This window comes from Ranitomeya imitator, chromosome 10, assembly GCF_032444005.1.
Source record: "Ranitomeya imitator isolate aRanImi1 chromosome 10, aRanImi1.pri, whole genome shotgun sequence".
NCBI classification, from domain to species: domain Eukaryota; kingdom Metazoa; phylum Chordata; class Amphibia; order Anura; family Dendrobatidae; genus Ranitomeya; species Ranitomeya imitator.
Genome location: NC_091291.1, coordinates 23,533,618 through 23,560,880, shown reverse-complemented (window position 1 = coordinate 23,560,880; position 27,263 = coordinate 23,533,618). Strand labels below are relative to the sequence as shown.

At 41.2% G+C, this 27,263-nt stretch overlaps 1 protein-coding gene across 1 annotated transcript; it reads left to right on the top strand.

Moving 5' to 3' along the window:
• Positions 1-6,129: 6,129 nt before the first annotated feature.
• Positions 6,130-26,846, top strand: LOC138650890 (myelin-associated glycoprotein-like). The gene is made up of 8 exons (XM_069740747.1): positions 6,130-6,187; positions 10,181-10,245; positions 10,328-10,684; positions 18,689-18,976; positions 22,887-22,983; positions 24,288-24,318; positions 25,125-25,196; positions 26,731-26,846. Exons 2-8 carry the CDS (start codon positions 10,203-10,205, stop codon positions 26,815-26,817), a joined length of 975 nt encoding a protein of 324 aa, XP_069596848.1. The 5' UTR covers positions 6,130-6,187; positions 10,181-10,202; the 3' UTR covers positions 26,818-26,846.
• Positions 26,847-27,263: the final 417 nt, after the last annotated feature.

Below are 27,263 nucleotides of genomic sequence, written 5' to 3'. Positions count from 1 at the left end.
AGCACTGCACCTTGTTGACTGAAAGCTGCTGCATTTTCATTAATCATTCACCCACTTAGTGAGAGCACCGCACCTTGTTGACTGAAAGCTGATGCATTGTCATTGATCGTTCACCCACTTAGTGAGAGCACTGCAACTTGTTGACTGAAAGCTGATGCATTGTCATTGATCGTTCACCCACTTAGTGAGAGCACTGCACATTGATGACTGAAAGCTGATGCATTTTCATTGATCATTCACCCACTTAGTGAGAGCACTGCACATTGTTGCCTGAAAGCTGATGAATTGTCATTGATCATTCACCCACTTAGTGAGAGCACTGCACCTTGTTGACTGAAAGCTGATGCATTGTCATTGATCATTCACACACTTAGTGAGAGCACTGCACCTTGTTGACTGAAAGCTGATGCATTGTCATTGATCATTCACCCACATAGTGAGAGCATTGCACATTGTTGACTGAAAGCTACTGCATTTTCATTGATCATTCACCCACTTTGTGAGAGCACCGCACCTTGTTGACTGAAAGCTGATGAATTGTCATTGATCATTCACCCACTTAGTGAGAGCACCGCACCTTGTTGCCTGAAAACTGATGCATTTTCATCTACCAGTCACCCACTGAGTGAGAGCACCGCACATTGTTGACTGAAAGCTGATACATTGTCATTTATCATTCATCCACTTAGTGAGAGCGCCGCACCTTGTTGACTGAAAGCTGATGCATTTCCATTGATCAGTCACCCACTTAGTGAGAGCACAGCACCTTGTTGACTGAAAGCTGATGAATTGTCATTGATCATTCACCCACTTAGTGAGAGCACTGCACCTTGTTGCCTGAAAACTGATGCATTTTCATTTACCAGTCACCCACTGAGTGAGAGCACTGAACATTGTTGACTGAAAGCTGATACATTGTCATTTATCATTCACCCACTTAGTGAGAGCACTGCACCTTGCTGACTGAAAGCTGATGCATTGTCATTGATCGTTCACCCACATAGTGAGAGCACTGCACCTTGTTGACTGAAAGCTGATGCATTGTCATTGATCAGTCACCTACTTAGTGAGAGCACTGCACCTTGTTGACTGAAAGCTGATGCATTGTCATTGATCATTTACCCACTTAGTGAGAGCACTGCACCTTGTTGACTGAAAGCTGATGCATTGTCATTGATCAGTCACCTACTTAGTGAGAGCACTGCACCTTGTTGACTGAAAGCTGATGCATTGTCATTGATCATTCACACACTTAGTGAGAGCACTGCACCTTGTTGACTGAAAGCTGATGCATTGTCATTGATCATTCACCCACTTAGTGAGAGCACTGCACCTTGTTGACTGAAAGCTGATGCATTGTCATTGATCATTCACACACTTAGTGAGAGCACTGCACCTTGTTGACTGAAAGCTGATGCATTGTCATTGATCATTCACCCACATAGTGAGAGCATTGCACATTGTTGACTGAAAGCTACTGCATTTTCATTGATCATTCACCCACTTTGTGAGAGCACCGCACCTTGTTGACTGAAAGCTGATGAATTGTCATTGATCATTCACCCACTTAGTGAGAGCACCGCACCTTGTTGCCTGAAAACTGATGCATTTTCATCTACCAGTCACCCACTGAGTGAGAGCACCGCACATTGTTGACTGAAAGCTGATACATTGTCATTTATCATTCATCCACTTAGTGAGAGCGCCGCACCTTGTTGACTGAAAGCTGATGCATTTCCATTGATCAGTCACCCACTTAGTGAGAGCACAGCACCTTGTTGACTGAAAGCTGATGAATTGTCATTGATCATTCACCCACTTAGTGAGAGCACTGCACCTTGTTGCCTGAAAACTGATGCATTTTCATTTACCAGTCACCCACTGAGTGAGAGCACTGAACATTGTTGACTGAAAGCTGATACATTGTCATTTATCATTCACCCACTTAGTGAGAGCACTGCACCTTGCTGACTGAAAGCTGATGCATTGTCATTGATCGTTCACCCACATAGTGAGAGCACTGCACCTTGTTGACTGAAAGCTGATGCATTGTCATTGATCAGTCACCTACTTAGTGAGAGCACTGCACCTTGTTGACTGAAAGCTGATGCATTGTCATTGATCATTTACCCACTTAGTGAGAGCACTGCACCTTGTTGCCTGAAAGCTGATGCATTGTCATTGATCATTCACCCACTTGGTGGAGGCATGCACTACGGAGGACAGAGAATGAACTTCAATCCAATATTGCAGCCAGCATGCAGCCAGCGGGTTAGGAAAGGGTGAATCAAACACCCGAAAACCCCGCCTCCATGGCTGAAAATTGTTCCCTCCAAATTCAGGTGACAGAGTCCCTTTAAGGTCAGGACTTTGACTAGGCCACTCCATAGTCTTAATTTTGTTTTTCTTAGGCCATTCAGGGGTGGACTTCCTGGTATGGTTTTGATCATTGTCCTGTGTGCTTCAACTTGAGGTCACAAACAGATGACTGGACATTTTGCTTCTGGATTTTTTGGTAGACAGCAGAATTCATGGTTCCATTTACACCAGTAAGTCTCCCAGGACCTGAAGCAGCAAAACAGCTCCAGATCATCACACTACCACAGCCATATTTTACTGTTGGTATGATGTTTCCTTTCTGAAATGCTGTGTTACTTCTATACCAGATGTAATTGGACATACACCTTCCAAAAAGATCACCGTTTGTCTCATCAGTCCACACTGATCCCAAAAGTTTTGGGGATAATCAAGATGTTTTCTGGCAAAACTGAGATGAGACTTTAGGTTCTTACTGCTCAGTAATTTTCCCATGGCACCTGTGCTGATGTCAGTTAGGTGAAGTGAGATCATTTTCTGTGAACTCCCAGGACATTTCTGACCGCAAGCATGAGAACTTTCTCACCCTCGCAGTGACATCAGACAAGTTATAGGAGTTCACCACAAGACGCTGGGCAGCGTTAGCAGATGCTGCTCAGTGTCTCTGCTAGATGGCAGGCTGTATAGTCGCATCATGTAACCATACAGCCTGCTATCTAGATGTAGCAGAGCTAGACCCATTGTGGGACAAATGGATTAAAGTCTTATCTGCGGATTGGTGAGGAATATTGCTGTTTGTTATTTTAATTCTTTTGCAGTGGACAATGGCATCACTGGAATGGGCAATGTCGTAAGCATGGTTTAATTAAGAATTATTAAAGGACTCTGTGTCATTCTTTAAATTAAAGGACTTTATTCTGTGTGTGTGTGTATTTTTATACAATATGACTATAGGTTTAGTAATGGGGCATCTAGTAGACGCCTCTCCATTAATAACCTCTGTCCATTACTAACCTCTGGGCTTTACGTCACCTGACAATACAAAGGTGACATCAACCCTCCAACTATCACCCCACTTGCCACCGCTTCAGTGAGGCTAAGTGCAAGAATTGGCGCATCTCATAGATTTGCCTTTTCTGGATCGGCTGAGAGCTGATGTTTTTAGCCTGGGGTGGCCAGTATCCATGGCCTCTTCCTAGGCTATTAATATAAGCCTAGCCTTTGCTGATTATTAAGTATAGGGGACCCTACATCATTTTGGGGAGGAGTCCCCCATTCTAATAGCCAGTAAAGGCCAAGTATACATCTGTGAGCTGATATTAGTAGCCTGAGAAGCTCCATGGGTATTACCCCCTTCCCAGGCTATACACATCTGCCCCCAGCCATCAGCTTTCCCTCTGCTGGTTATGAAAATTATGCGGGAGTCTACACAATTTTTTTCAGAAAAATAATCTTTTAATAAGTAAATACATGTACAATAAGCTGCATACACACTGTACTAATTGTATATGTCACTAACATATATATATATAGCTATCTATTCTATGTGGTGTACTGTATTTAATCCATCTATCGTATCCTGTCGGGTCCCGCTGTGATTTTACTGTAAGCAGCTGCTGAATTGCCAGCTTTTATTCTATCTATTGTCTATTTTAAAATATTTTAGTGGCAACGCAATTATTTTCCCGCACTTTTGCCGAATTTTACCGACTATTTCTGATTTTAAGAAAAAATGCTTGTGTTTCCGATCACGAATCCGAATGTGCCATATTTGTGCCAAATTTACGCTTCGCGATCATTTTCTGAACATATTCACTCATGTCTAGTAATCATATGTCCCTTGCTCTAAATTTTAAGAGGGTAAACAGGCGGCTCAGCTTGAAATTTTTACACGTTTATCAGACAGCCTTTGTTACAAATTTTAAGAGGGTAAAGACTCTTTAACGAGCCTTGTCACATGACTTAGGATAAAAGCCAAACCAGAATCTCAATTTGCAGACACTGTGTTTCGGGGGTACTGCCCCTCGTCAGTGCAAAGTGGAGATCTGGTTTGGCTGATTAAGAGGCGTCTGACCGGGATCCTAAGTCATGTGACAAGGTTCATTAAAGGGTCGACATTGACTGTTAGGATTGCTACTTCCAAAAGGTGGCACTAGAGTTCTAGTCCTCTTCCTCTTTGAAGAGACAACTTGCATATTTCCCAGAGGAGCATTGCGGCTTTAAGTTTCCTCACCTCGACATGTTTAACATGTCACTCTCCGAAAGGAGAAACGGTCACAAGTTATGTGAAGTTTAGCATAGAGAAGTTTGTCACATCAAGCGGGTTCCAGATCATCTTTGAAAATGTATAGCAGTTTTCGTAGAATCCTAGAATGTTTGAGTTAGAAGAGATCTCAAGGGTTATCGTGTCCAACCCCCTGCTCAATGCAGAATTCACTAAACCATCTCCAGCCTCTGTTTGAAGACTTCCATTGAAGGAGAACTCACCACCAGTGATGAGCGAGTATACTCGTTAATCGGGTTTTCCGAAGCACGCTTGGGTGGCCTCTGATCAGAATGATTTACAGCTACTATCCAGCCTGAGTACCTGTGAAGACTGCCTAGCAACCAGGCAACCCCCACATGTACTCAGCCTGGCTAGTAGCTGTAAATCATGCAGCTGGTGCGATGAAAACAAAATCTCCATGCAGTCATAAATACTCGGAGACCACCCGAGCGTGCTCTGGAAAACCCGAGCAAAGAGTATACTCGCTCATCACTACTCACCACTTCTCATCGCAGGCTGTTCCACTCATTCATCACCGTCACTGTCAAAAGGTTTTTACGAATATCTAATCTGTGTCTCCTCTGTTTTTTCACTTCTTTTTCAAAAGTTGAGGAGAAAACAGTGGCCAAGTTGGGTTTAATGAAATGATTTCTTCGAATCGGGACCTCGGATGCGGACTACACAAGCCGGATGGTATGTGAGACCCTACCTTAAGGATGGGCCACCGCTCCTGGGCCATTGCTTTGTGTTTGCCCTCTAGGCTACAAATTGCCAGCCCCAGAATAATAGATATGTAAAAGTCAAGCGATATGATTTTAATGAATCACTTGGAATCATTATTATAGTGTGGAATTTTCTTTTAACAAGCGGTTTATGCCGTATGTGTGAGAAAAATAGCCAATGCTTTTGTGACTAAGCAAGACAGCGCAAACAGCAGAGATGGGCAGCGTAAATGTACCTCTCTCTTTATTTGATGTATATGGATATCATTTTAAAAAAACATTTTTGCTTGTCATTTCTCCTGTATGTACGCCACCTGACTGCTGCGCCCCAGGCTATGGCCTAGGTTGGCCTTATAGAAAACTCTTCCCTGCTCATGGGACGTCTTCCTCTCCTACCCCAGCCTATCATCCACACTAGACGAGCAGCCTCTAGTAGTAGCCACGACCTGTCATCATCATCATTCCTAAGCGGACCAAATTCGAGTTTCCTTACAAGCTTTTTCTGACTTTCCTAGCATCTTTGTGATTGATGGGGATCACAGCGGTCAAACATGAATTATATAACATTCAATGCAATGTTAAATTATTGGACACCATTGTCTTTGCTGAGACAAATCCTACAATGAGTTAATAGAGACTTCAGTGGAAATTTCATCACTTTGACTTCACACCAAATTAGAGACCATGGCGCAATTTCCATTGTTAATGGTCGCCTTATCTATGAAAGTCCAACAATTTCTGTGTTAAAGGAAGATCTATAATAGAATGATTTGTAATAGAGGATGTTGTACAATTCAGGAAATAAAGAAAAACAGAAACTTCTTTTTGTGTCAGATGCAGAAAATTGAGTCGTCTTGTTGCCCTCGGGGTCTTGGCACGGCATGTAAGTATTGATTAACTAAATGTAGCAATAGAATATAAACAACCAGATCTGCAATCGGAGATCTTTGTGTTGTTTGTTACATCTGTATCTACCGATCACTGATACAATGTAATTCCCTGATGTGATACATTAGGTGCTCCTTGTTATTTGTCCACTGTATGTGACATTGTGCTGAAATTTGCCTTAATGTGTAAGATTTTGGAACTAAAGCAAAAGTGTTTTTGAAATATTTTTATGTATCATTAGGCAGAGTAAGAAAAGAGAAAAACTAAGAAGATGCCTCTATAGGCTGAGTCTCAAAAACTATATATATATATATATATATATACAGTGGGGCAAAAAAGTATTTAGTCAGTCAGCAATAGTGCAAGTTCCACCACTTAAAAAGATGAGAGGCATCTGTAATTTACATCATAGGTAGACCTCAACTATTGGAGACAAGCTGAGAAAAAAAAATCCAGAAAATCACATTGTCTGTTTTTTTATCATTTTTTTTGCATTTTATGGTGGAAAATAAGTATTTGGTCAGAAACAAACAATCAAGATTTTTGGCTCTCACAGACTTGTAACTTCTTCTTTAAGAGTCTCCTCTTTCCTCCACTTATTACCTGTAGCAATGGCACATGTTTAAACTTGTTATCAGTATAAAAAGACACCTGTGCACACCCTCAAACAGTCTGACTCCAAACTCCACTATGGTGAAGACCAAAGAGCTGTCAAAGGACACCAGAAACAAAATTGTAGCCCTGCACCAGGCTGGGAAGACTGAATCTGCAATAGCCAACCAGCTTGGAGTGAAGAAATCAACAGTGGGTGCAATAATTAGAAAATGGAAGACATACAAGACCACTGATAATCTCCCTCGATCTGGGGCTCCACGCAAAATCTCACCCGTGGGGTCAGAATGATCACAAGAACGGTGAGCAAAAATCCCAGAACCACGCGGGGGGACCTAGTGAATGAATTGCAGAGAGCTGGGACCAATGTAACAAGGCCTACCATAAGTAACACACTACGCCACCATGGACTCAGATCCTGCAGTGCCAGACGTGTTCCACTGCTTAAGCCAGTACATGTCCAGGCCCGTCTGAAGTTTGCTAGAGAGCATTTGGATGATCCAGAGGAGTTTTGGGAGAATGTCCTATGGTCTGATGAAACCAAACTGGAACTGTTTGGTAGAAACACAACTTGTCGTGTTTGGAGGAAAAAAAATACTGAGTTGCATCCATCAAACACCATACCTACTGTAAAGCATGGTGGTGGAAACATCATGCTTTGGGGCTGTTTCTCTGCAAAGGGGCCAGGACAACTGATCTGGGTATATGAAAGAATGAATGGGGCCATGTATCGTGAGATTTTGAGTGCAAACCTCCTTCCATCAGCAAGGGCATTGAAGATGAAACGTGGCTGGGTCTTTCAACATGACAATGATCCAAAGCACACCGCCAGGGCAACGAATGAGTGGCTTCGTAAGAAGCATTTCAAGGTCCTGGAGTGGCCTAGCCAGTCTCCAGATCTCAACCCTATAGAAAACCTTTGGAGGGAGTTGAAAGTCCATGTTGCCAAGCGAAAAGCCAAAAACATCACTGCTCTAGAGGAGATCTGCATGGAGGAATGGGCCAACATACCAACAACAGTGTGTGGCAACCTTGTGAAGACTTACAGAAAACGTTTGACCTCTGTCATTGCTAGCAAAGGATATATTACAAAGTATTGAGATGAAATTTTGTTTCTGACCAAATACTTATTTTCCACCATAATATGCAAATAAAATGTTAAAAAAACAGACAATGTGATTTTCTGGATTTTTTTTTCTCGGTTTGTCTCCCATAGTTGAGGTCTACCTATGATGTAAATTACAGACGCCTCTCATCTTTTTAAGTGGTGGAACTTGCACTATTGCTGACTGACTAAATACTTTTTTGCCCCACTGTATATCTATATATATAATTGTCTAAGGGGTACTTCCGTCTGTCTGTCTTTCTGTCTGCAACTTCCATAACGGAAATCCCGCCTCGCTGATTGGTCTTGCCAGCTGCCTGTCATGGCTGCCACGACCAATCAGCGACGGGCACAGTCCGGTTAGTCCCTCCCCTGCTCCCCTGCAAGGCAGTGCCCGGCGCCCGCATTCTCCCCTCCGGTCACCGCTCACACAGGGTTAATGCCGGCGGTAACGGACCGCGTTATTAACCCTGTGTGACCAACTTTTTACTATTGATGCTGCGTATTCAGCATCAATAGTAAAAAGATCTAATGTTACAAATAATAATAATAAAAAAAAGGTTATTCTCACCATCAGACGTCGTGTCCTGTCCTCGGCACTGCAAGCGGAAGGTTCCGGTGCCAAGGATGCTATGGTCATGTGACCGCGACGTCATCACAGGTCCTGTTCATACCAGCCCTGGGACCGGAAGCTGCCGCTTGCACCGCACACAGGCGACAGGACTACAAGGGGCCCTCGGATGGTGAGCATATGTTTATTTTTTATTTTAAGTCTGTTTTAACCATGCATATAGTGCTCACATTGCTATATACTACGTGGGCTGTGTTACATACTGCGTGGGCTCTGTTATATACTACATCTCTGTGCTATATACTATGTAGCTGGGCAATATACAACGTGACTGTCCAATATACTACGTAGCTATGCAATATACTACGTGCCTCTACAATATACTACGTGGCTATATTATATACTACGTGGCTCTGCTATATACTATGTCGCTGACCAATATACTACATAGCTGTGCAATACACTACGCAGCTCTGTTATATACTACGTAGCTATGTTATATACTACATCACTGTGCAATATAGTACGTAGCCTGTGCTATATACTACCTACATATTCTAGAATACCCGATACGTTAGAATCGGGCCACCATCTAGTATATATATATATATATATATATATATATATATATAAAATTTTTCTTCTCACACATACCTTATTTAAAACAAACTTCTAAACAAGGTTCAGTAAATGTTAACCAAAACTTTAAAAAAACACCACTCGATCCAGAAGATGTACACAGCCCTTTTTACATCCAGTCTATTCTTCACTGGACTATCTCTGCAAATCCCATAGACTGTAAATGCTCAAGTAGATCCCCATCAATAAGTAAGTTTTACCCCATTTTATAGACAGAAGATAGTTTATTACCTGGGGACAAAAAATACTTTGATCAATTTACAGTTTTTTTTAATTGTCTTTGTCAGGTTTCAAACTTAGAGCCATTGAAGCATGGCAAAATTTAAAAAAAAAATGGCTTGGCGATAAAAAAAAATTCAAAACGCCACAATTAATTTTTTTTTTGGTCGCCAAGACATTGCATTAACAGGCAATAACGGGCGATCAAAAGAACGTATCTGCACCAAAATGATATCATTAACAACGTCATCCCGGCACGCAAAAAAAATAAGCCCTCCCCAACCCCAGATCACGAAAAATGGAGACACTATTAATTTGCCCTATTTTGGGGTTTTTTTTTTAACAAAGTTTGGATTTTTTTCAATACTTTCATAAAAAAGAACCTAGACCTGTTTGGTGTCTATGAACTCGTAATGATAAATCAACGTGTGTTGAGTATGAACTCGTAATGACCTGGAGAATCATAGTAGCAGGTCAGTTTTAGCATTACAGCATTAAACCTAGCAAAAAAAGCCAAACAAAAAACAAGTGTGGGGTTGCACTTTTTTTTTACAATTTCACCGCCCTTGGAATTTTGTTCCTGTTTTCTAGTACATGACATGGTAAAACCAATGGTGCAATTCAAAAGTACAACTCGTCCCGCAAAAAATAAGCCCTCACACGGCCATGTTGACGGGGAAGTAAAAAAAAAAAAAGTTATGGCTCTGGGAAGGAGGGGAGCGAAATATGAAAACACAAAAACGAAAAAAGCTCTGACTATTAAAAGATTAATGACAGTAACACATTATTGTATCTAATTCGCATCCTCCATGTGTGGTCAATCACTGGGTTTCCTGTTTTAGTTACAGACAAACCTAATCCAGAATGGGTCCTATGAAACAGATTTATTTTCTCCTCATCTGTCACGGTAAATATCCTCATAATTACAGAAGAATCTGATATAATGAGATTCTGTGACTCCGACCTCATGTTCTGCTCGTTGTTTCCAGGCTTCTATCTGGGTTCTGTCTGTCAGCGATGGACGTTCCCTTCTAGAATTACTGCTCTGATTGGCTCCTGTGTGGAGATTCCTTGTACTTATGATCCTGACGGGAGATTAGGAGCGTCCAGCGTTGTTTGGTACTTGTCCGCTGATGGTCCTGATAAAGAAATCCTAAACACCAAGGGTTCATCTTCTGTATGGATGTATTATAAAGATCGGACCTCACTGGTGCCGGGAGATAACAGCTGCACCCTGCGGATAGACCCTGTGAGGAGAGAAGATGGTGACAAATATTATTATCCCGGGATTGTAGAAGATGGAACAACAAATACAGCTTCTAGATATGTTCTTCTCTCTGTCACAGGTAAATACAGTCATGGCCAAAAGTATTGACACCCCTGCAATTCTGTCAGATAATACTCAGTTTCTTCCTGAAAATGATTGCAAACACAAATTCTTTGGTATTATTATCTTCATTTAATTTGTCTTAAATGAAAAAACACAAAAGAGAATGAAGCAAAAAGCAAAACCTTGATCATTTCACACAAAACTCCAAAAATGGGCCAGACAAAAGTATTGGCACCCTCAGCCTAATACTTGGGTGCACAACCTTTAGCCAAAATAACTGCGACCAACCTCTTCCGGTGACCATCAATGAGTTTCTTACAAAGCTCTGCTGGAATTTTAGACCATTCTTCTTTGGCAAACTGCTCCAGGTCCCTGATATTTGAAGGGTGCCTTCTCCAAACTGCCATTTTTAGATCTCTCCACAGGTGTTCTATGGGATTCAGGTCTGGACTCATTGCTGCCACCTTAGAAGCCTCCAGTGCTTTCTCTCAAACCATTTTCTGGTGCTTTTTGAAGTGTGTTTTGGGTCCCTGTCCTGCTGGAAGACCCATGACCTCTGAGGGAGACCCAGCTTTCTCACACTGGGCCCTACATTATGCTGCAAAATTTGTTGGTAGTCTTCAGACTTCATAATGCCATGCACACGGTCAAGGAGTCCAGTGCCAGAGGTAGCAAAGCAACCCCAAAACATCAGGGAACCTCCGCCATGTTTGACTGTAGGGACCGTGTTCTTTTCTTTGAATGCCTCTTTTTTTGTTCTGTAAACTCTATGTTGATGCCTTTGCCCAAAAAGCTCTACTTTTGTCTCATCTGACCAGAGAACATTCTTCCAAAAAGTTTTAGGCTTTTTCAGGTAAGTTTTGTCAAACTCCAGCCTGGTGTTTTTATGTCTCGGGGTAAGAAGTGGGGTCTTCCTGGGTCTCCTACCATACAGTCCCTTTTCATTCAGACGCCGACGGATAGTACGGGTTGACACTGTTGTACCCTCGGACTGCAGGGCAGCTTGAACTTGTTTAGATGTTAGTCAGGGTTCTTTATCCAACATCCGCACAATCTTGCATTGAAATCTCTTGTCAATTTTTCTTTTCCGTCCACATCTAGGGAGGTTAGCCACAGTGCCATGGGCTTTACACTTCTTGATGACACTGCGCACGGTAGACACAGGAACATTCAGGTCTTTGGAGATGGACTTGTAGCCTTGAGATTGCTCATGCTTCCTCACAATTTGGTTTCTCAAGTCCTCAGACAGTTCTTTGGTCTTCTTTCTTTTCTCCATGCTCAATGTGGTTCACACAAGGACACAGGACAGAGGTTGAGTCAACTTTAATCCATGTCAACTGGCTGCAAGTGTGATTTAGTTATTGCCAACACTTGTTAGGTGCCACAGGTAAGTTACAGGTGCTGTTAATTACACAAATTACAGAAGCATCACAGGATATTTCGAATGGTGTCAATACTTTTGTCCACCCCCTTTTTTTATGTTTGGTGTGGAATTATATCCAGTTTGGCTTTAGGACAATTCTTTTTGTGTTTTTTTCATTTAAGACAAATTAAACGAAGATAATAATAACAAATAATTTATGTTTGCAATCATTTTCAGGAAGAAACTGAGTATTATCTGACAGAATTGCAGGGGTGTCAATACTTTTGGCCATGACTGTATATGAATGATTAATACCAGGAACCAGTGCAAGTCTTCTCACTACCACACATTATACAGTGGGATGTGTTATATGTGTTTGTGTCCATTTATGTAGTGTGATGGATTGGTCTAATTATGATATTGAATTCCATTGGTCTGTGTTACGTTAAGTACGCTGGGGGAAAAAAAAGAAATATGTAGAATATCCTGCAATCTATTCTGGAGTCAATTTTTTTATCAAATTCTGTTGAAATATTTTATTCAGAAAGAATCAATTCATCATGGAGGTAGGGAGTGAAGGTGAGCGTCACAGTCAGACTTGTGGCTGGTAGGTAGGGAATGGAGATCACTAAATTACTCGGGTGATCGTTGCTCAATTCGATCGAACAAATCATAATGGGAAACTCAAGCATTTTTCCCGCAGTACTCCCTCCAGAGTTCGGGAGGGGTTTAAAAATTGCTTAAATCGATGGAAAAGTACTGAAAAGGCATGGGAATAGCATGGGGAAGACACCTATGGCAATAAAACATACAAAAACAAAGTTAAGTTGGATTTTACTGAAAAAAAATGATATGAAACATTCTTTTCAAGATAAAAAATTGTGCTTAAAGCAAAATAAACAAGAGATAATGAATGCTCCTCCGCACCTTGAGCTATGCTCACACACAATGGTGAAAAAAACATTCACCAAGAAACGTAATTTGAACATTTTTATAGCTTATCAGGCCATGTGATGTGTGAGACATGATCAGACACATTCTGTTTAATTTATAAAGGAGGGATTCTAAAGGTCATAATTTTTTTTCAGGGTCAACAGGTGGCCCTCGCTATTGTTATAATGCTAGCAGATGACCCTTACTATTGATGGAGGACTCACTATTGTCAGAGCGCCATCAGGCAGCCCACACTCTAGTTTTGGAGGGCCAGCAGACGGCTATGCTTTGCATAGTCATATATTGCTACTGCAACATAGTTTTTCTATCTTAGATGAGCAAATTTTCTTTTTCATACTAATACTGTAAAGTTTGAAACTTGGTGCACCAGCAGGCGGCACTCCCAATTTATTGAGGGCCAGCAGGAAGCCCCCATTATTTTTTAGAGGGACAGCAGGTGCCTTGTGGACAGATAAGACCAAGAAAAAGATTTTTGGTAAAACACATCTTTCTACTGCTTACTGTAAATTGAATGAGGTCTACAAATGAAAGAATACAATAGCTACAGTCAAACATGGTGGAGGCTCAAATATATTTTAGGGTTCTTTTGCAGTCTCTGGCACTGGATGATTTGACTGTGTGCAAGGCATAATTAAATGTGAAGATTCCCAAAGGATTTTGGGTCACAATGTAGTGCCCAGTGTCAGAAAGCTTGGATTGCATCCTAGCTCATGGGTCTTAAAGCAGGACAATGATCCCAAACATACTTTAAGAAGCACCCAAAAATAGATGGAAACAAAGCACTGGAGAGTTCAGAAGTGGTATTTCCAGCTTTGGTAGCATAAAGTTTCCCACCACTACCTCTTACATGGAGATGCTACAAAGAAACCAGGAAAGGACACATTAAATTAGGTAATTTTGTCAGCTTTGAAGAAATTCAGAATAGAGATCACCATAAAAAATATGAATTGGTAAATGAAGCAACAGCATGGATTAGAATTTATAAGACAATAAACCATGAATAGATGCCTGTCATACGCTATCCCTACTGCCACACCACACTGTAGATGGATTGCACATAAGAGCAGAATTAGTATAGAATATAGAAGTGATATGAAGTGGCCCTGAAAATATATTTTCTTGTACATGGCAGCAACAAACTGGAGAAACACAAGCAACATTGCCAGCTTTGATGAATTTTTGAGCACAGATCACCGTTAAAAACACAAATCGGTCAATGAGTGCATGGAAAAAAAAAAGCAGCAGCAAGGGTTCGAATTTATAAGGCATTAATCCCTGACTATATGCCTGTCATACGCTATACCTACTGCAACAGCTCTTCCTACACAAATTCCAGATCAAAGCGGTATTATTAGAATATACAATCTATTTGAATTAGCCCTGATAAAAGCTATTAGTTTAACGAAGCAGCATCAAGGACTCTTCTTTCATCAACCCTGCTGGGGAATATAGTTGGGCATTTTACATCTACTCAGCATGATATGAAGGACACCAGGATCTTCTGTATTTACTGTACGAACTCTCCAGTCCCTGCTGTGAAATTCCTTATGCAGTGTGAGAACTCCTTATGTGATAACCTCCTGACAGCCCACAACAAGGCACTGGATCATATACTAATAGAACCCACCGGCTCTTTTGGCTTCCAAAAATGTTCCCTCAACTAGAAGGTGGAGCCTCAGAAAAGTATTTTTCCCATGAGTAAGGAGTGGGTCTCCAAGACTGGTAAAGTGTATGCACTAAGTGCAAGGGATGCCAAAGATTAGAAGGAGACATTGCAATACCACTTTAAAGAGATATAGCGGAGGGCCTCAGGAAACATTTTTTTCCCCATTATTAATGAGTGGGTATCCTAGACTTGTAATGTGCATGCATTAAGTGCATTGGCTGAAAAATATTTACCCCTGGGGAATATAAATAAATATTAAAAAAATGCAAGAGGTAGGCCTCCCAAAATTCTTAATCCTGGCATCATAAACACCCTTAACATTTTATAGTAAGGGTAACATGATCATCTTGTTGATATGTTGGTGGTGGAAGTGGACGAGAAGAAGTAGGATTACACAAAATAGACGAAATCCTGAAGCATTTACCCATGTTTGGGAGGGAAGGGCTGCATAGGATAAGACCCCCCAAAAATTAAAAAAACAATGCATTTAAAGGGACTCTGTCACCTGAATTTGGAGGGAACAATTTTCAGCCATAGGGGCGGGGTTTTCGGGTGTTTGATTCACCCTTTCCTTACCCACTAGCTGCATGCTGGCTGCAATATTGGATTGAAGTTCATTTTCTGTCCTCCATAGTACACGCCTGCGCAAGGCAAGATTGCCTTGTGCAGGCATGTACTATGGAGGACAAAGAATGAACTTCAATCCAATATTGCAGCCAGCATGCAGCAAGCGGGTAAGGAAAGGGTGAATCCAACACCCGAAAACTCCGCCCATATGGCTGAAAATTGTTCCCTCCAAATTCAGGTGACAGAATCCCTTTAAGTTTATGTTCTGCTGCTGTCATCCTGTGTGTTGAGAAGTCTGGGCCAATCCAGCCCTTGTTCGTTTTGAGAAGAGTTAGCCTGTCAGCATTTTTAATTGTGCAGGAGGTGTGGGTTAAATCCGCGCTGCCTTAATGATGAAGTTCCAAGGATAATAAATTTAAAAGGTGGTTTATTCAACGCGTTTCAAGGTCAGTGCGACCTCTTCTTCAGGAAATTCCACATACAACAGTTGTATGTGGAATATCCTGAAGAAGAGGTCGCACTGACCTTGAAACGCGTTGAATAAACCACCTTTTAAATTTATTATCCTTGGAACTTCATCATTAAGGCAGCGCGGATTTAACCCACACCTCCTGCACAGTTTATATTGTCATACGGCCGTTGGTCGGCTTGTGGATCTGCAGCAGCCAAAATCGCTACATGCTTTTCATTCAACAAAATCAGGTGAGCAATTCTAAGAAAGCTCTCTTGGTTATCTAGAAGATAAGACCCTATTTTGCGCTTTGTGTCTCCATTTCTTTTCCTATAGCAGCATTTTTAATTGACAGTCAGATGCGCAGATCAGTTATAATACCTCCAGTGGCACTAAATACTCTGACAAAAAGGCTAACAGCAGGGCAGGTCAGGACCTATTAGGCATAAAGTGACAGTTCCTGCCATATGTCTAGCTTTGCTACCCAATAGCTGTACGATACAGAGGAATCATGGAGGATGCCAGTACCGTTGGCAAGGTAATCCTCCAGCATCTTCCAAAAGTTTTCCCTCCTTGTCAGAGTACCCCACTCATCGGGTCCTGGGTGCTGGGAGAATTTATAGAAACTGTCCCAGACCTTTGAGAGTGTTCACCTGCTTCTGCTGCATCTGGTTTTGTCTCCCTTCTATCCACTCTTTGGTTGTCCAAGGAACTCTGACCTTTGCCGCCAGCGTCGGCAGATGGGAATTTGTTTAATAATTCTTCAACTAGGGCCTTCTGGTACTGCAAAATTTTATTAGACCTCTCTGACACAGGAAGGAAAGATGGAAAGTTCTCCTCATAGTGTGGGTCTAGAAGGGTGACCAACCAGTAATTAGCGTAAGCTAAAATTCATACAACGCAAGGGTCATGGGAAAGGCAGTGGAACATAAACTCAGCCTTTTATGCCAGACTGTGACAAACCAAGAGTTCTCTGTCCCCACCAAGAGGACAACTGTCCATCTTGTCTTCCTCCTCCTCATCTTTCTTCCCTAAGAAGGACTTTTGGTACGAGTTGCTGCTAGGGTTGAGCGACTTTTATTTTTATAGGGTCGAGTCGGGTTTCACGAAACCCGACTTTCTCAAAAGTCGGGTCGAGTGAAATCGGCCGATCCTATAGAAAAGTCGGGGTCGGGGTCGGCCAAAACACGAAACCCAATGCAGTGCAATGGGATACTAATGGTTCCCAGGGTCTGAAGGAGAGGAAACTCTCCTTCAGGCCCTGGGATCCACATTAATGTGTAAAATAAAGAATAAAAATAAAAAATAGGGATATACTCACCCTCGGACGCGCCCTAGTTCTAGCCGGCAGCCTTCCTTCCTAAGAATGAGCAAGTGAAGGACCTTCGATGACGTCGCGGCTTGTGATTGGTCGTGTGACCGCTCATGTGACCGCTCACGTGACCAATCACAAGCCGCGACGTCACCGCAGGTCCTTCACTCGCTCATTCTTAGGAGGGGAGACTGCCGGTTAGAACCAGGGCGTATCCGAGGGTGAGTATATCAATATTTTTTATTTTTATTCTTTATTTATACATAAATATGGATCCCGATACCGATTCCCGATATCACAAAAATATCGGAACTCGGTATCGGAATTCCGATACCCGATAAGAAGATCGCCGACCTCATGGCCGACCCCACACAGGGATCGGGTCGGGTTTCATGAAACCCGACTTTGCCAAAAGTCGGCGACTTCTGAAAATGACCGATCCATTTCGCTCAACCCTAGTTGCTGCAACTCAAAACATTGACCCAGTGAAACTTGAAAAGCATGTTCTGTCTCTACTCACACATTTTGGTCTCCAAGTGTTACACAAGGGCAATTCCATGAACTTGTCCACATTCACTGCTGTGCAAGAGTGCAAGGTAGAGATGCATTGTTTATGATTGTCATACGGATGCTAGGTGGGGAAAAATTGCATGACATTCTCCAACTTTTCTGGCTGAGAATCTTAGCTACTTTATATATACAGATGTGAGCGAACCCTAATCCTGTCCTGCACTATAACAAAAGACAGTGGAAAAGTCACAAGACTCCGATCAGATTGCAGAGTTGCTACTTTTGCGATGAAACGTTGGCTAACTATGAATGGGATGGATGACGTTAAATGGAAGACTAATTAAACGGGGTCTTTCATATAAGCGGCTTTCCTTAAGAGTCAGCTCCCATTCTTTCTGGAACCTGCTGCTCGAATATCCCCTTCTAAAGTGACCTCCATGGTTATGTTCCGGGTACATACCGGACAGTTAGTGTCCAGTGCAAAAACACTGAACGTGGACTTCTTCCGGAAGTCCGTTGCAATGTTCGGAGTTCCAAGGAAAGTCCATTGCAGTGAGAGAGATTATTTTCAATCTCAAAACTTCAGGTCCCCATTTTTATCAATTGGGTTCAGGCTGTGGTTCAAGTTCGAGTACAGTTTTGGTACCCAAACCGAACTTTGGAATAAAATTCGGGTTGCATACCAGAAACTGAAGTTTACCGTGTCCTCTCACCTCTAGTTATTATCTCTGCCAACAGTGGCAACAGTTGAAATAAATGCAATTTCCTAGCAATTTGTCCATTGCTAAAACAAGTGCTATACATTGTATATTTTTTGCATTTGCTCTCTGTATTGGAAAGTGCAGTCTACACGATTCTGTATACAGTTCATCTAATCGTGTGGAGATGCAGCCAGCTAGACAGAAGCCAAAAGAACATGGCCTCTGTCTGGTAAATGAGGACCTATAGTAAAGTATATGCTTTAACATTGCTAGTAGAATTGCTTCCAATGAATTTACAGGATCGAGTCCAATATTCAGCTCAGTAATCATTGGCCACCGAATTGGAGTCCTGATAACCACCTCTTACTTGACTGCATCCACAACTCTCTTTTTGATTAGCCGACCTGGTGTGAAATCATTGGGGCATAATGCAAATTCTCTAATAAGGTGATAACAATGAGGAATAATGTCCGACTTCTAAAATAAATTTCCACAGAAAAACCAAATGTTTGGCTTGATTTGTCTAACCGTATGACTGAAGGAGAAGCCACCATCATACGATGTAGTGTAGATCACGCGTGTCGCTCCAGTCCTCCTTCTCTACAATGGGACAAACCCGGTCAAGTTCATAATCAGTCGGTGGAGATTTCTGATGGATCCTGGAGAGAAGAATCAAATCTTACTTATATTCCTTCATATGTGGATGATGGGACTCCTGTACGGTGCACGGCTACATATCCTAATGGACAAAGATTTGACGAATCAGGAATTCTGAACATCACCGGTACGTACAATAGTTAACCGGCTACAATGAATAACACAAGCCACATTTGCTTATGTATTTTATAACTTTGGCTGGCGCCTATACTCATTTCCGCCATCATTTCACTACACTAAATTATCTTCATACATTTGAAAAAATATGTAATATATCATAGAGGCAGAAAATCAGTTCCCATAAGTTATTGTTATGTATCACATAGTAAAAAGATCCAACTGCCCTGAAACTTTACTCTAAAGCTGGGAGGTTTTTCAACAATCAAGTTATTGCTACAGATCAGATTTGACTTTGCCATATACAGAAGCAGATTCTCTACTCATCTGTTATAATCCGTCTAGAAGAAATTCCGTTTATCCCCCATAATGGAGTTGTAAATGAGATATTGTTTTAGTGATACAATTAGCAGGTTTGGCAGGAAAGTTTTAAGCGCAAAGCTTAATTTTAAGGCAGATAAAAGAAACTTTAATCAAATCTAAAATCTACTTTTGCACAAAAATTTGAGTTTGATTGAATAGAAATTGGTAAGATGTACTTACAGTCATGGCCGAAAGTGTTGGCACTTTTAAAATTGTTTCAGAAAATGAAGCATTTCTCCTAGAAAATTATTGCAATTACACATTTTGTTAGACGCATGTTTATTTCCTTTGTATGCTTTTGAACAACCCCAAAAAATAGAGAAAAAAAGGCAAATTGGACATAATCTCACACACAGCCCCCAGAATGGGCATGACAAAATTGTTGGCATCCTCAACTTAATATTTGGTTGCACCCTTTGGAATAAATAATCATTCGAGTGATCAAACTTCTTACACCTTTCAACTGGAATTTTGGACAACTCTTCTTTAGCAAACTGCTCCAGGTCTCTCATATGTGAAGGTGTCTTCTCCCAACAGCAATTTTAAGATCTCCCCACAGGGGCTCAATGGGATTTAGATCTGGACTCATTGCTGCCACTTCAGAACTCTCCAGCACTTTGTTTCCGCCCATTTCTGGAGGCTTCTGGAAATATGTTTGGGGTCAATGTTGAGCTAGAAGACCCATGACCTAGGAAGCAAACCCAGCTTTCTGATATGGGCACTACATTCTGACCCAAAATCCTTTGGTAATCTTCATATTTCATGATGCCTTGCACTCAGTCAAGGCACCCAGTGCCAGATCAGCAAAACAACCCTAAAACATCTTTGAACCTTTACCATATTTGTCTGTAGGTACTGTGTTCTTTTCTTTGTAGGCCTCATTCCACTTATAGCAAACAGTAGAATGATGTGCTTTACCAAAAAGCTCCATCTTGGTCTCATCTGTCAACAAGACGCTTTCTCAAAAGAATTTTGACTTACTCACGTAAATTTTGGCAAACTGCAGTCTAGCTTTCTTATTTTTTTGTCAGCAGAGGGGTCTTCCTGTGACTCCTGCTATAACATTTCATTAAATTTAAATGTCAATTGATAGAGTGCGCTGACACCTAAGACTGCAGGACAGCTTGATTTTCTTTGGAACTTGATTGGGGCTGCTTATCCACCATCCGGACTATCCTGCATTGCAACTTTCCATCAATTTTTCTCTGCCGTCCACGTCCAGGAAGATTAACTGCAGTGCCATGGGTTGTAGACTTCATGATATTGTTGCTCACCTTGGACAAAGCAACATCAATATTTCTGGAGATTGACTTGTAACCTTGAGATTGTTGATATTGTTCAACAATTTTGGTTCTCATATCCTCAGACAGTTCTCATCTCCTTTTTCTGCTCCCCATGTTTAGTGTGGCGCACACAGACACGCAATGTATAGTTCGAGTCAACTTCTCCCCTTATTATCTTGTTTCAGGTGTGATGCTCATATTGACCACACGTGTTATGTTGTGAATTCCGCTCTTGGGCTCCCTCTGGTGGTTCTAAGTGGCACTTTTATGAGTTCTGCTCTTGGGCTCCCTCCGGTTGTTATAAGTGGAATGGCTGCTCCTTGGATTTAGCAGTCAGCAGCTGCTTCCACTGATTGTCTATTCTGCTCAGCTATTTAGCCTGGCTCTTTCCTTCAGCTTGTGCCGGCCACTTGTACTGTTATGAACTGGTGGTTTAGGAGCAACATGGGATGAGCTCTGAAGGAGGTGGTACCTGTACTGACCGCAGTTCCTAAGCTTAACACAACACTAGAAGTAGCCGTGGAATGTTCCTGTCACTCCCTAGACATCTCGTCACAGCCGGAGATCTAACTACCCCTAAAGATAGAAATAGGAAATCTATCTTGCCTCAGAGAAAATCTCCAAAGAATAGACAGCCTCACACAAACAATGACTGTGAGTGGAGAGGGAAATTACATACATAGAATGAAACCAAGATGTAGCAAAGGAGGCCAGTCTAGCTAGATAGATAGAACAGGACAGAATACTGTGCGGTCAGTGTAAAAAACTAGAAAAATCCACCACAGAGTTTACAAAAATCTTCACACCTGACTAAAGGTGTGGAGGGTAAATCTGCTTCCCAGAGCTTCCAGCTTAACTGAATAAATCCATACTGACAAGCTGGACAAAAAACATAGAATGTACAGAACAATTAAGTCCACATCATGTGGACAGAAAAGAGCAAAGCAAGGACTTATCTTTGCTGAACTGGTCAGGATATCAGGGAAATCCAAGCAGAGATGTGAATCCAATCAGGAACCATTGACAAGTGGCACAAGCTGAAGGAAAGAGCCAGGCTAAATAGCCGAGCAGAATAGACAATCAGTGGAAGCAGCTGCTGACTGCTAAATCCAAGGAGCAGCCATTCCACTTAAAACCACCGGAGGGAGCCCAAGAGCAGAAATCACAAAAGTGCCACTTAGAACCACCGGAGGGAGCCCAAGAGCGGAATTCACAACAGTGTTACTTGCCACAGGTGAGTTGAACGAGCATCACATGCTTTAAACAAAGTTGTTTAGAACAATTTTTGGAAGGTGGCAACAATTTTATCTGACCCATTATTGGTGTTTTGTGCAAAATTATATCCAATTTGCCTTTTTCTCTTTGCTTTTTTTTGTGTTGCTCCAATACAGGCAAAGGAAATGAGCATGTGCATAACAAAACATATGTAGCTGCAATAATTTTCTGGGAGAAATACTTAATTTTATGGAGCAATTTCAAGGGCTCAAACACTTTCAACCATGACTGTAGGTATGTATAAATTCGCCAGAAATCCCTTCGCCATACACTTTAGATGACATGTTGGGCTATGTTACATACTGTTGGAGGACTTTTTGGGGGACATTATAATGTTTGGAGGACTACATGGAGTCCTCTATAATGTTTGAAGGTCTATATATGGGCAATTATACAATGTGGAGGGTTGTGTGAGGTCAAACCTTACTGTGTGGACACTTGTTTTGCAGAAATCATACTGTGTTGAGGGCCCTTATGTTGTATGGAGGAAGATTATACTATATGGTGAGCCATCATACTTTATGGAGGACTATGTCGGGACCATGTTGGGATTATCATACTGTGTAAGGTTGACTGTGTGGGTATCATACTTTGCAGGGGGGTACTGTAGGGTTATCATACTGCGCATGTGGTGGGCACTGTGCAGGAATTCACTTTGGGTGCAATACACTGTGTTTGGGGCACTTTTGTTGGCATCATACTTTATATAGAGAAGTCAAATCGTCTAAAATCGATTTGCTCATCATGAAATCAAACATATGTGCACAAATTTGATAAAAGAACATCAGTTCAACTCACCATCTCCTACATGACACATTTTACAAATATTTCTGTAGATGGGATGAAAAAAGTTTTAAAACTAAACATACCGGTAATTGCACTTTCAGCACACAAAAGCCCATTTTTATAATCCTTTAATTTTGATCTTGGTTGAATTGTTTACTGTTATATTTCACATTTTAATCAATTGTTTTTATATATATTCGCATAAATATTCAGGATCCAGCAATTTATCTGCAAACCACTATAGACACATTATCATTCCAGCAACAATTTTGCCAATTTGCCTGGTACTGATCTTATACGTTTGTTGGAGGTAATGTACCTTGTTTTATTAATTCATATTCATTTATTGCTGAATTTTTTTTAATCATTCCACATCCTCCTACCCCTCTAAATGATCTACATTTTAGGGCACATTTAGAACGAAGACCAATCACAATGAGAATCGCTTTGTCTGAATGACTTGGCACTATAGATGACCAACTCTGTACAAAGCAAATTCAATTTTCTATAAACTTCACCAAATTTGGGATTCAACGAGTTTTTACTAATTGTAGTGGTGTGAGAACAGCAAACTGGCAACTGGCTGTTTTTTATGGAATCATTTACGCGTCGGAAAGAGAACTAGAACTCTAGTGCCACCTATTGGTGGCACTAGAGTTCTAGTTCTCTTGCTCTCTGAAGAAACAATTTGCATATTTCCCAGAGGAGCATTGCAGCTTTAAGTCTCCTCATCTCGGCATGCTTAGCATGTCAATCTCCGCAAAGGACAAATGATACTTCTTGGATATACGTGTCGGGAAGAAAATTCTCACTTCTTTTGTCTCTGGTTTTGCTCTCTGCAGTGTTTACTAGAGATCATAGAATTTTAGGGTTGGAAGGGACTTCCAGGGTCATCGTGTCCAACCTCCTGCTCAATGCACAGATGAACAGATCAGGCAAAATTTGAATTCACCTGGTCATGTGGACTTTCCAGGAAAATTTCATTCACAGAGAAGTTGTTTTCCGCTAATTGTCTCTTATTATGCTCTGGGATCTCTTGAAAACTCATTGCATATTAAATGTAGGATGCAAAAAAAATTATAGAAAATCCTTCTTCTCACCTAATCATTCAACTCTGCAGTCCATCTGTTCCACACCGTCACCCATTAGGTATTAACCACATCCTCTGATCACTGGCGCTAATGCTGAAAACCACAGACTTCTCACACTAAGCTGAGACTTCAGACTTTGATGAGGCCCAGATTGGTTCTGCCCAAGCATGTGGAAGGCCACAACGTCAATATGCACTATGAGCATACGTGCGCATACACAGAAATGTCCTGAGCCTCATCAGAGCCAAAAGTCCAACTCTCGTAATGAGCAACGGTGATCAGAAGATGCGACAAGGACGGTGAAGAACGAGGGGCTGGAGAGGTGAGCGTTGAGATGAGTATGAGGATTTTTTTCAATCTTATGATGGCCTTCCATGGCTTCGAAAAATGGAAGCCAGTGGGCTACATAAGTGATTAAAATACATAAATACTAATAATTTTTGTATTTCTCCATCTTTTTATGTACATGTATTTGATCTACTGTACCAACATTAAAAATGATTCATATTTTCTGTTTTCATAGAAAAAAACACAAGAAACTGGAGAGAACTGAGGTAAGTGATATGATAAAACCAGAAACACAGCTCCTTTCGTTTGGCCCAATCAGGTCATAGATATTATACTGTAGAAAGCCCAGGTTTCTCATTTTCAAAATGTTACCCAGATGAAATGGTGAAGAGTGGCTCTTGATATTGTGTGCCATGCTGTGGATTAGATGGTGGGCCTTTCATTTACATGTGGTATATTAGAGGCACGGGATCAACGCCTCAGAGTTACTAAAGTTGAAACTCTCTGAAAGGTAAAGAACATCCAAAAATTAGATTGAAAATGGTAATTTAGAGGTTGGTCCTCTCAGCTAAGAGGGTCAGGATGTAAGTTTTATGGTGACAGTAAAGATTGATCAGAGTAAATCTGATCTACAGGGTGGGCCATTTTTATGGATACACCTGGATGGGCCATTGATAAAGTTGCATTAAAAAATGGCTGAATTCAAAATGGCCGCCATGGTCAACACCCATCTTGTAAAGTTTTCCCCCTCCCATATACTAATGTGCCACCAACAGGAAGTTGATATCACCAACCATTCCCATTTTATTTAGGTGTATCCTTATACATGGCCCACCCAGGTGTATCCATATAAATGGCCCACCCAGTACATGTAAGAGTTGTCTTCTCAGAGAGGTGAAAAGTTTCCTGTATGAATATTTCCAGTTGAGGCTACAAGAAGTCCACTATATGTTACTATATGTTCTTCTACCTAACACAGTAGACATTTTTATTTCAAAAATCCTATAATCGTTCCTCTATATTTGTCTTAACTGAAGAAAATAAAAATATATCCAACTTTTTGTTCCTGTAGACTGAAGCCACATATACCGCTCTGGTCAGATCAGAATTTCCAGATACATATGATCAATTGACGGCAATTATGGTGAGAAATGATACTTGATCATTTAATTTTCATTGTATTCAATAAATCTTACTTTGAAGATAGTAAAAAGGGACTGCAGTCTGCACATCTGGTTGGTCCAGTCCTTTCTGACCTTTGGTTGTTTGGAATAGATCAGTATGCTAGAGTAAGATGTGATAATTGTAATAAAACAGTTGCCCACTAATAGGACAACCCCTTCTCAATCTGAATATTTGCTTCCTTTAAGATAAAAACACTAGTACCTCCCATGCCGGCGCCGATGCTGGTGGACTTGCCACTCTCTTTCCTGGTGCTCACGTGTGGTTGTTATGTCACATGAGCCCTTTTCCCAATCAGCGCTGGAGTCATTGTCTACGCCTTCGATCAAATCGAACATCAAGAGGAAATGAGAAAACAGCTTCCTGTTGATGTTTGATACTTCCAAAGGCAATAACAAGGAAAATGGCGCTGATTGGGTTTAGGGCTAGCGTGATGTAACTGCCTTATGGGAGCCCCGGGAACACAAGTGATGACACCAGTAGAACAGCATGGTAGGTGAGGTTGTTTATAGTTTAAAGGAGGCAACATTTAGATGGAGAAGAGATTGTCCTAGTAGTGGACAGTCCTTTAAGAGGCATGTGCCTTTTAAAGAGTTGCCCCAAGAAAATTAAGTCATCTCCTTCTTCTGGATAGTGGATTACTTACTGATCACTGGGGATCTACTGGGACCTTTAGCAATCCCGAGAAGGAGGATCTGCAGTCCTTTCCAGAATGAAGTGGAGGTGCGCATGCGCGGTCCCTGCTCCATTCCTGAACTATTTTCGTCAGTTCCATAGACAATGAATGTAGTCGAAGCCTTGTATGAGCACCATTACTCCTTTAAGGACAGGTCTGCAAAGCCCCATTCTTGGGTTTCGGTAGCCTGATCTCAGGACTTCTTGTTGTCCCAGCTGACTGACACTTAAATTATCTACTATCCAATTATGTTATTTATTTAATTAACTAAAGTAAACGTTCATCTTCGAAACGCGCTCTTTTCTACACACCTTTTATAATGTTCATGCATTAATTAATGTTCATAAGCTCTGGATGTTATATGGGATAAGCGCGATCTGAACATTCGGCAATTTTGACTCCGTTTTAACAGTATCCAATTCGCATCACATGAAATGTACTGTGTCACTCTACTCTTTTGTTATGTAAATTTATGAAAATTATAATGAATTTGTCAACCACATTCAGACACAGAAAAAAGTTGGAGGAACTGGCAGAGACTTTTGTGAAAGAACCAAAAAACATAAACTTTTTGAATTGCGGCATTTCAAACAATTTTACACCAGAGATCGGGTGAAAACTGTCCGATGAATCAGGACCATAGATTTTACAAAAGTCCTCAGCAACTAATCTCATGTCCCATTTTTCTGTGTCCCATTTTAGGCAATTGTATTATTTATTAGTCAATATTTATTTATTTTTTTATTTTTAGATTTCTTCTTTCATTATGTATTCATTATACTTAGATCATATTATTGACAGAATCCTTTTTATCTTGCAGCCTGTGATCCCTGCAACCTCCGCTCCTGTACGATCTGATGTAGACGCAAATAATGTATATGAAAATGTCCAAAATCAAAATTACTAAAACGACAATAAAAACATTAGTGATAACCATGGAGGGCCACTGGTTTATTTGTATAAGATGTGTAAAATAGAAAATATATTTGCATTGGCTTTTGGTATCATAAAGTATCTTTGATTTCTCGTTGTGTCTTCTTTGAACCAAGAACTGTTATAAGGAGCAAATTGGATAGATAGTCTCCAAATTCTAATAAATGAAAACATGACACTTCTTTCCCCAACCTCCACCGTCCTCTGGCCAGTGACTGACAGGTCTCTCTTGGGAGTGACCTGCTTTCCTACTCTAGATCTCAGGCAGGCAACATCATTTCCTTGGGACGGCGCATGCGCAGTCAATTGTTGTGCATGATGGTGCCTGGTGCCAGTGTGAGATCTCCGGTGGTGGAGGTGAGTCGCTGGAACAAGAGTAACCTGTAATTCATTGACTGGATTACGGAGTTGGGTAGGAAA

Bases quoted from the DNA above. Each gene is read 5' to 3' on its own strand.
- LOC138650890 (XM_069740747.1), top strand. From the start codon at position 10,203: ATGGGTCCTATGAAACAGATTTATTTTCTCCTCATCTGTCACG. The intron at 10,246-10,327 runs GTAAATATCCTC...CGTTGTTTCCAG, and splicing joins TTTTCTCCTCATCTGTCACG to GCTTCTATCTGGGTTCTGTC. The intron at 18,977-22,886 runs GTACGTACAATA...ATAAATATTCAG, and splicing joins AGGAATTCTGAACATCACCG to GATCCAGCAATTTATCTGCA.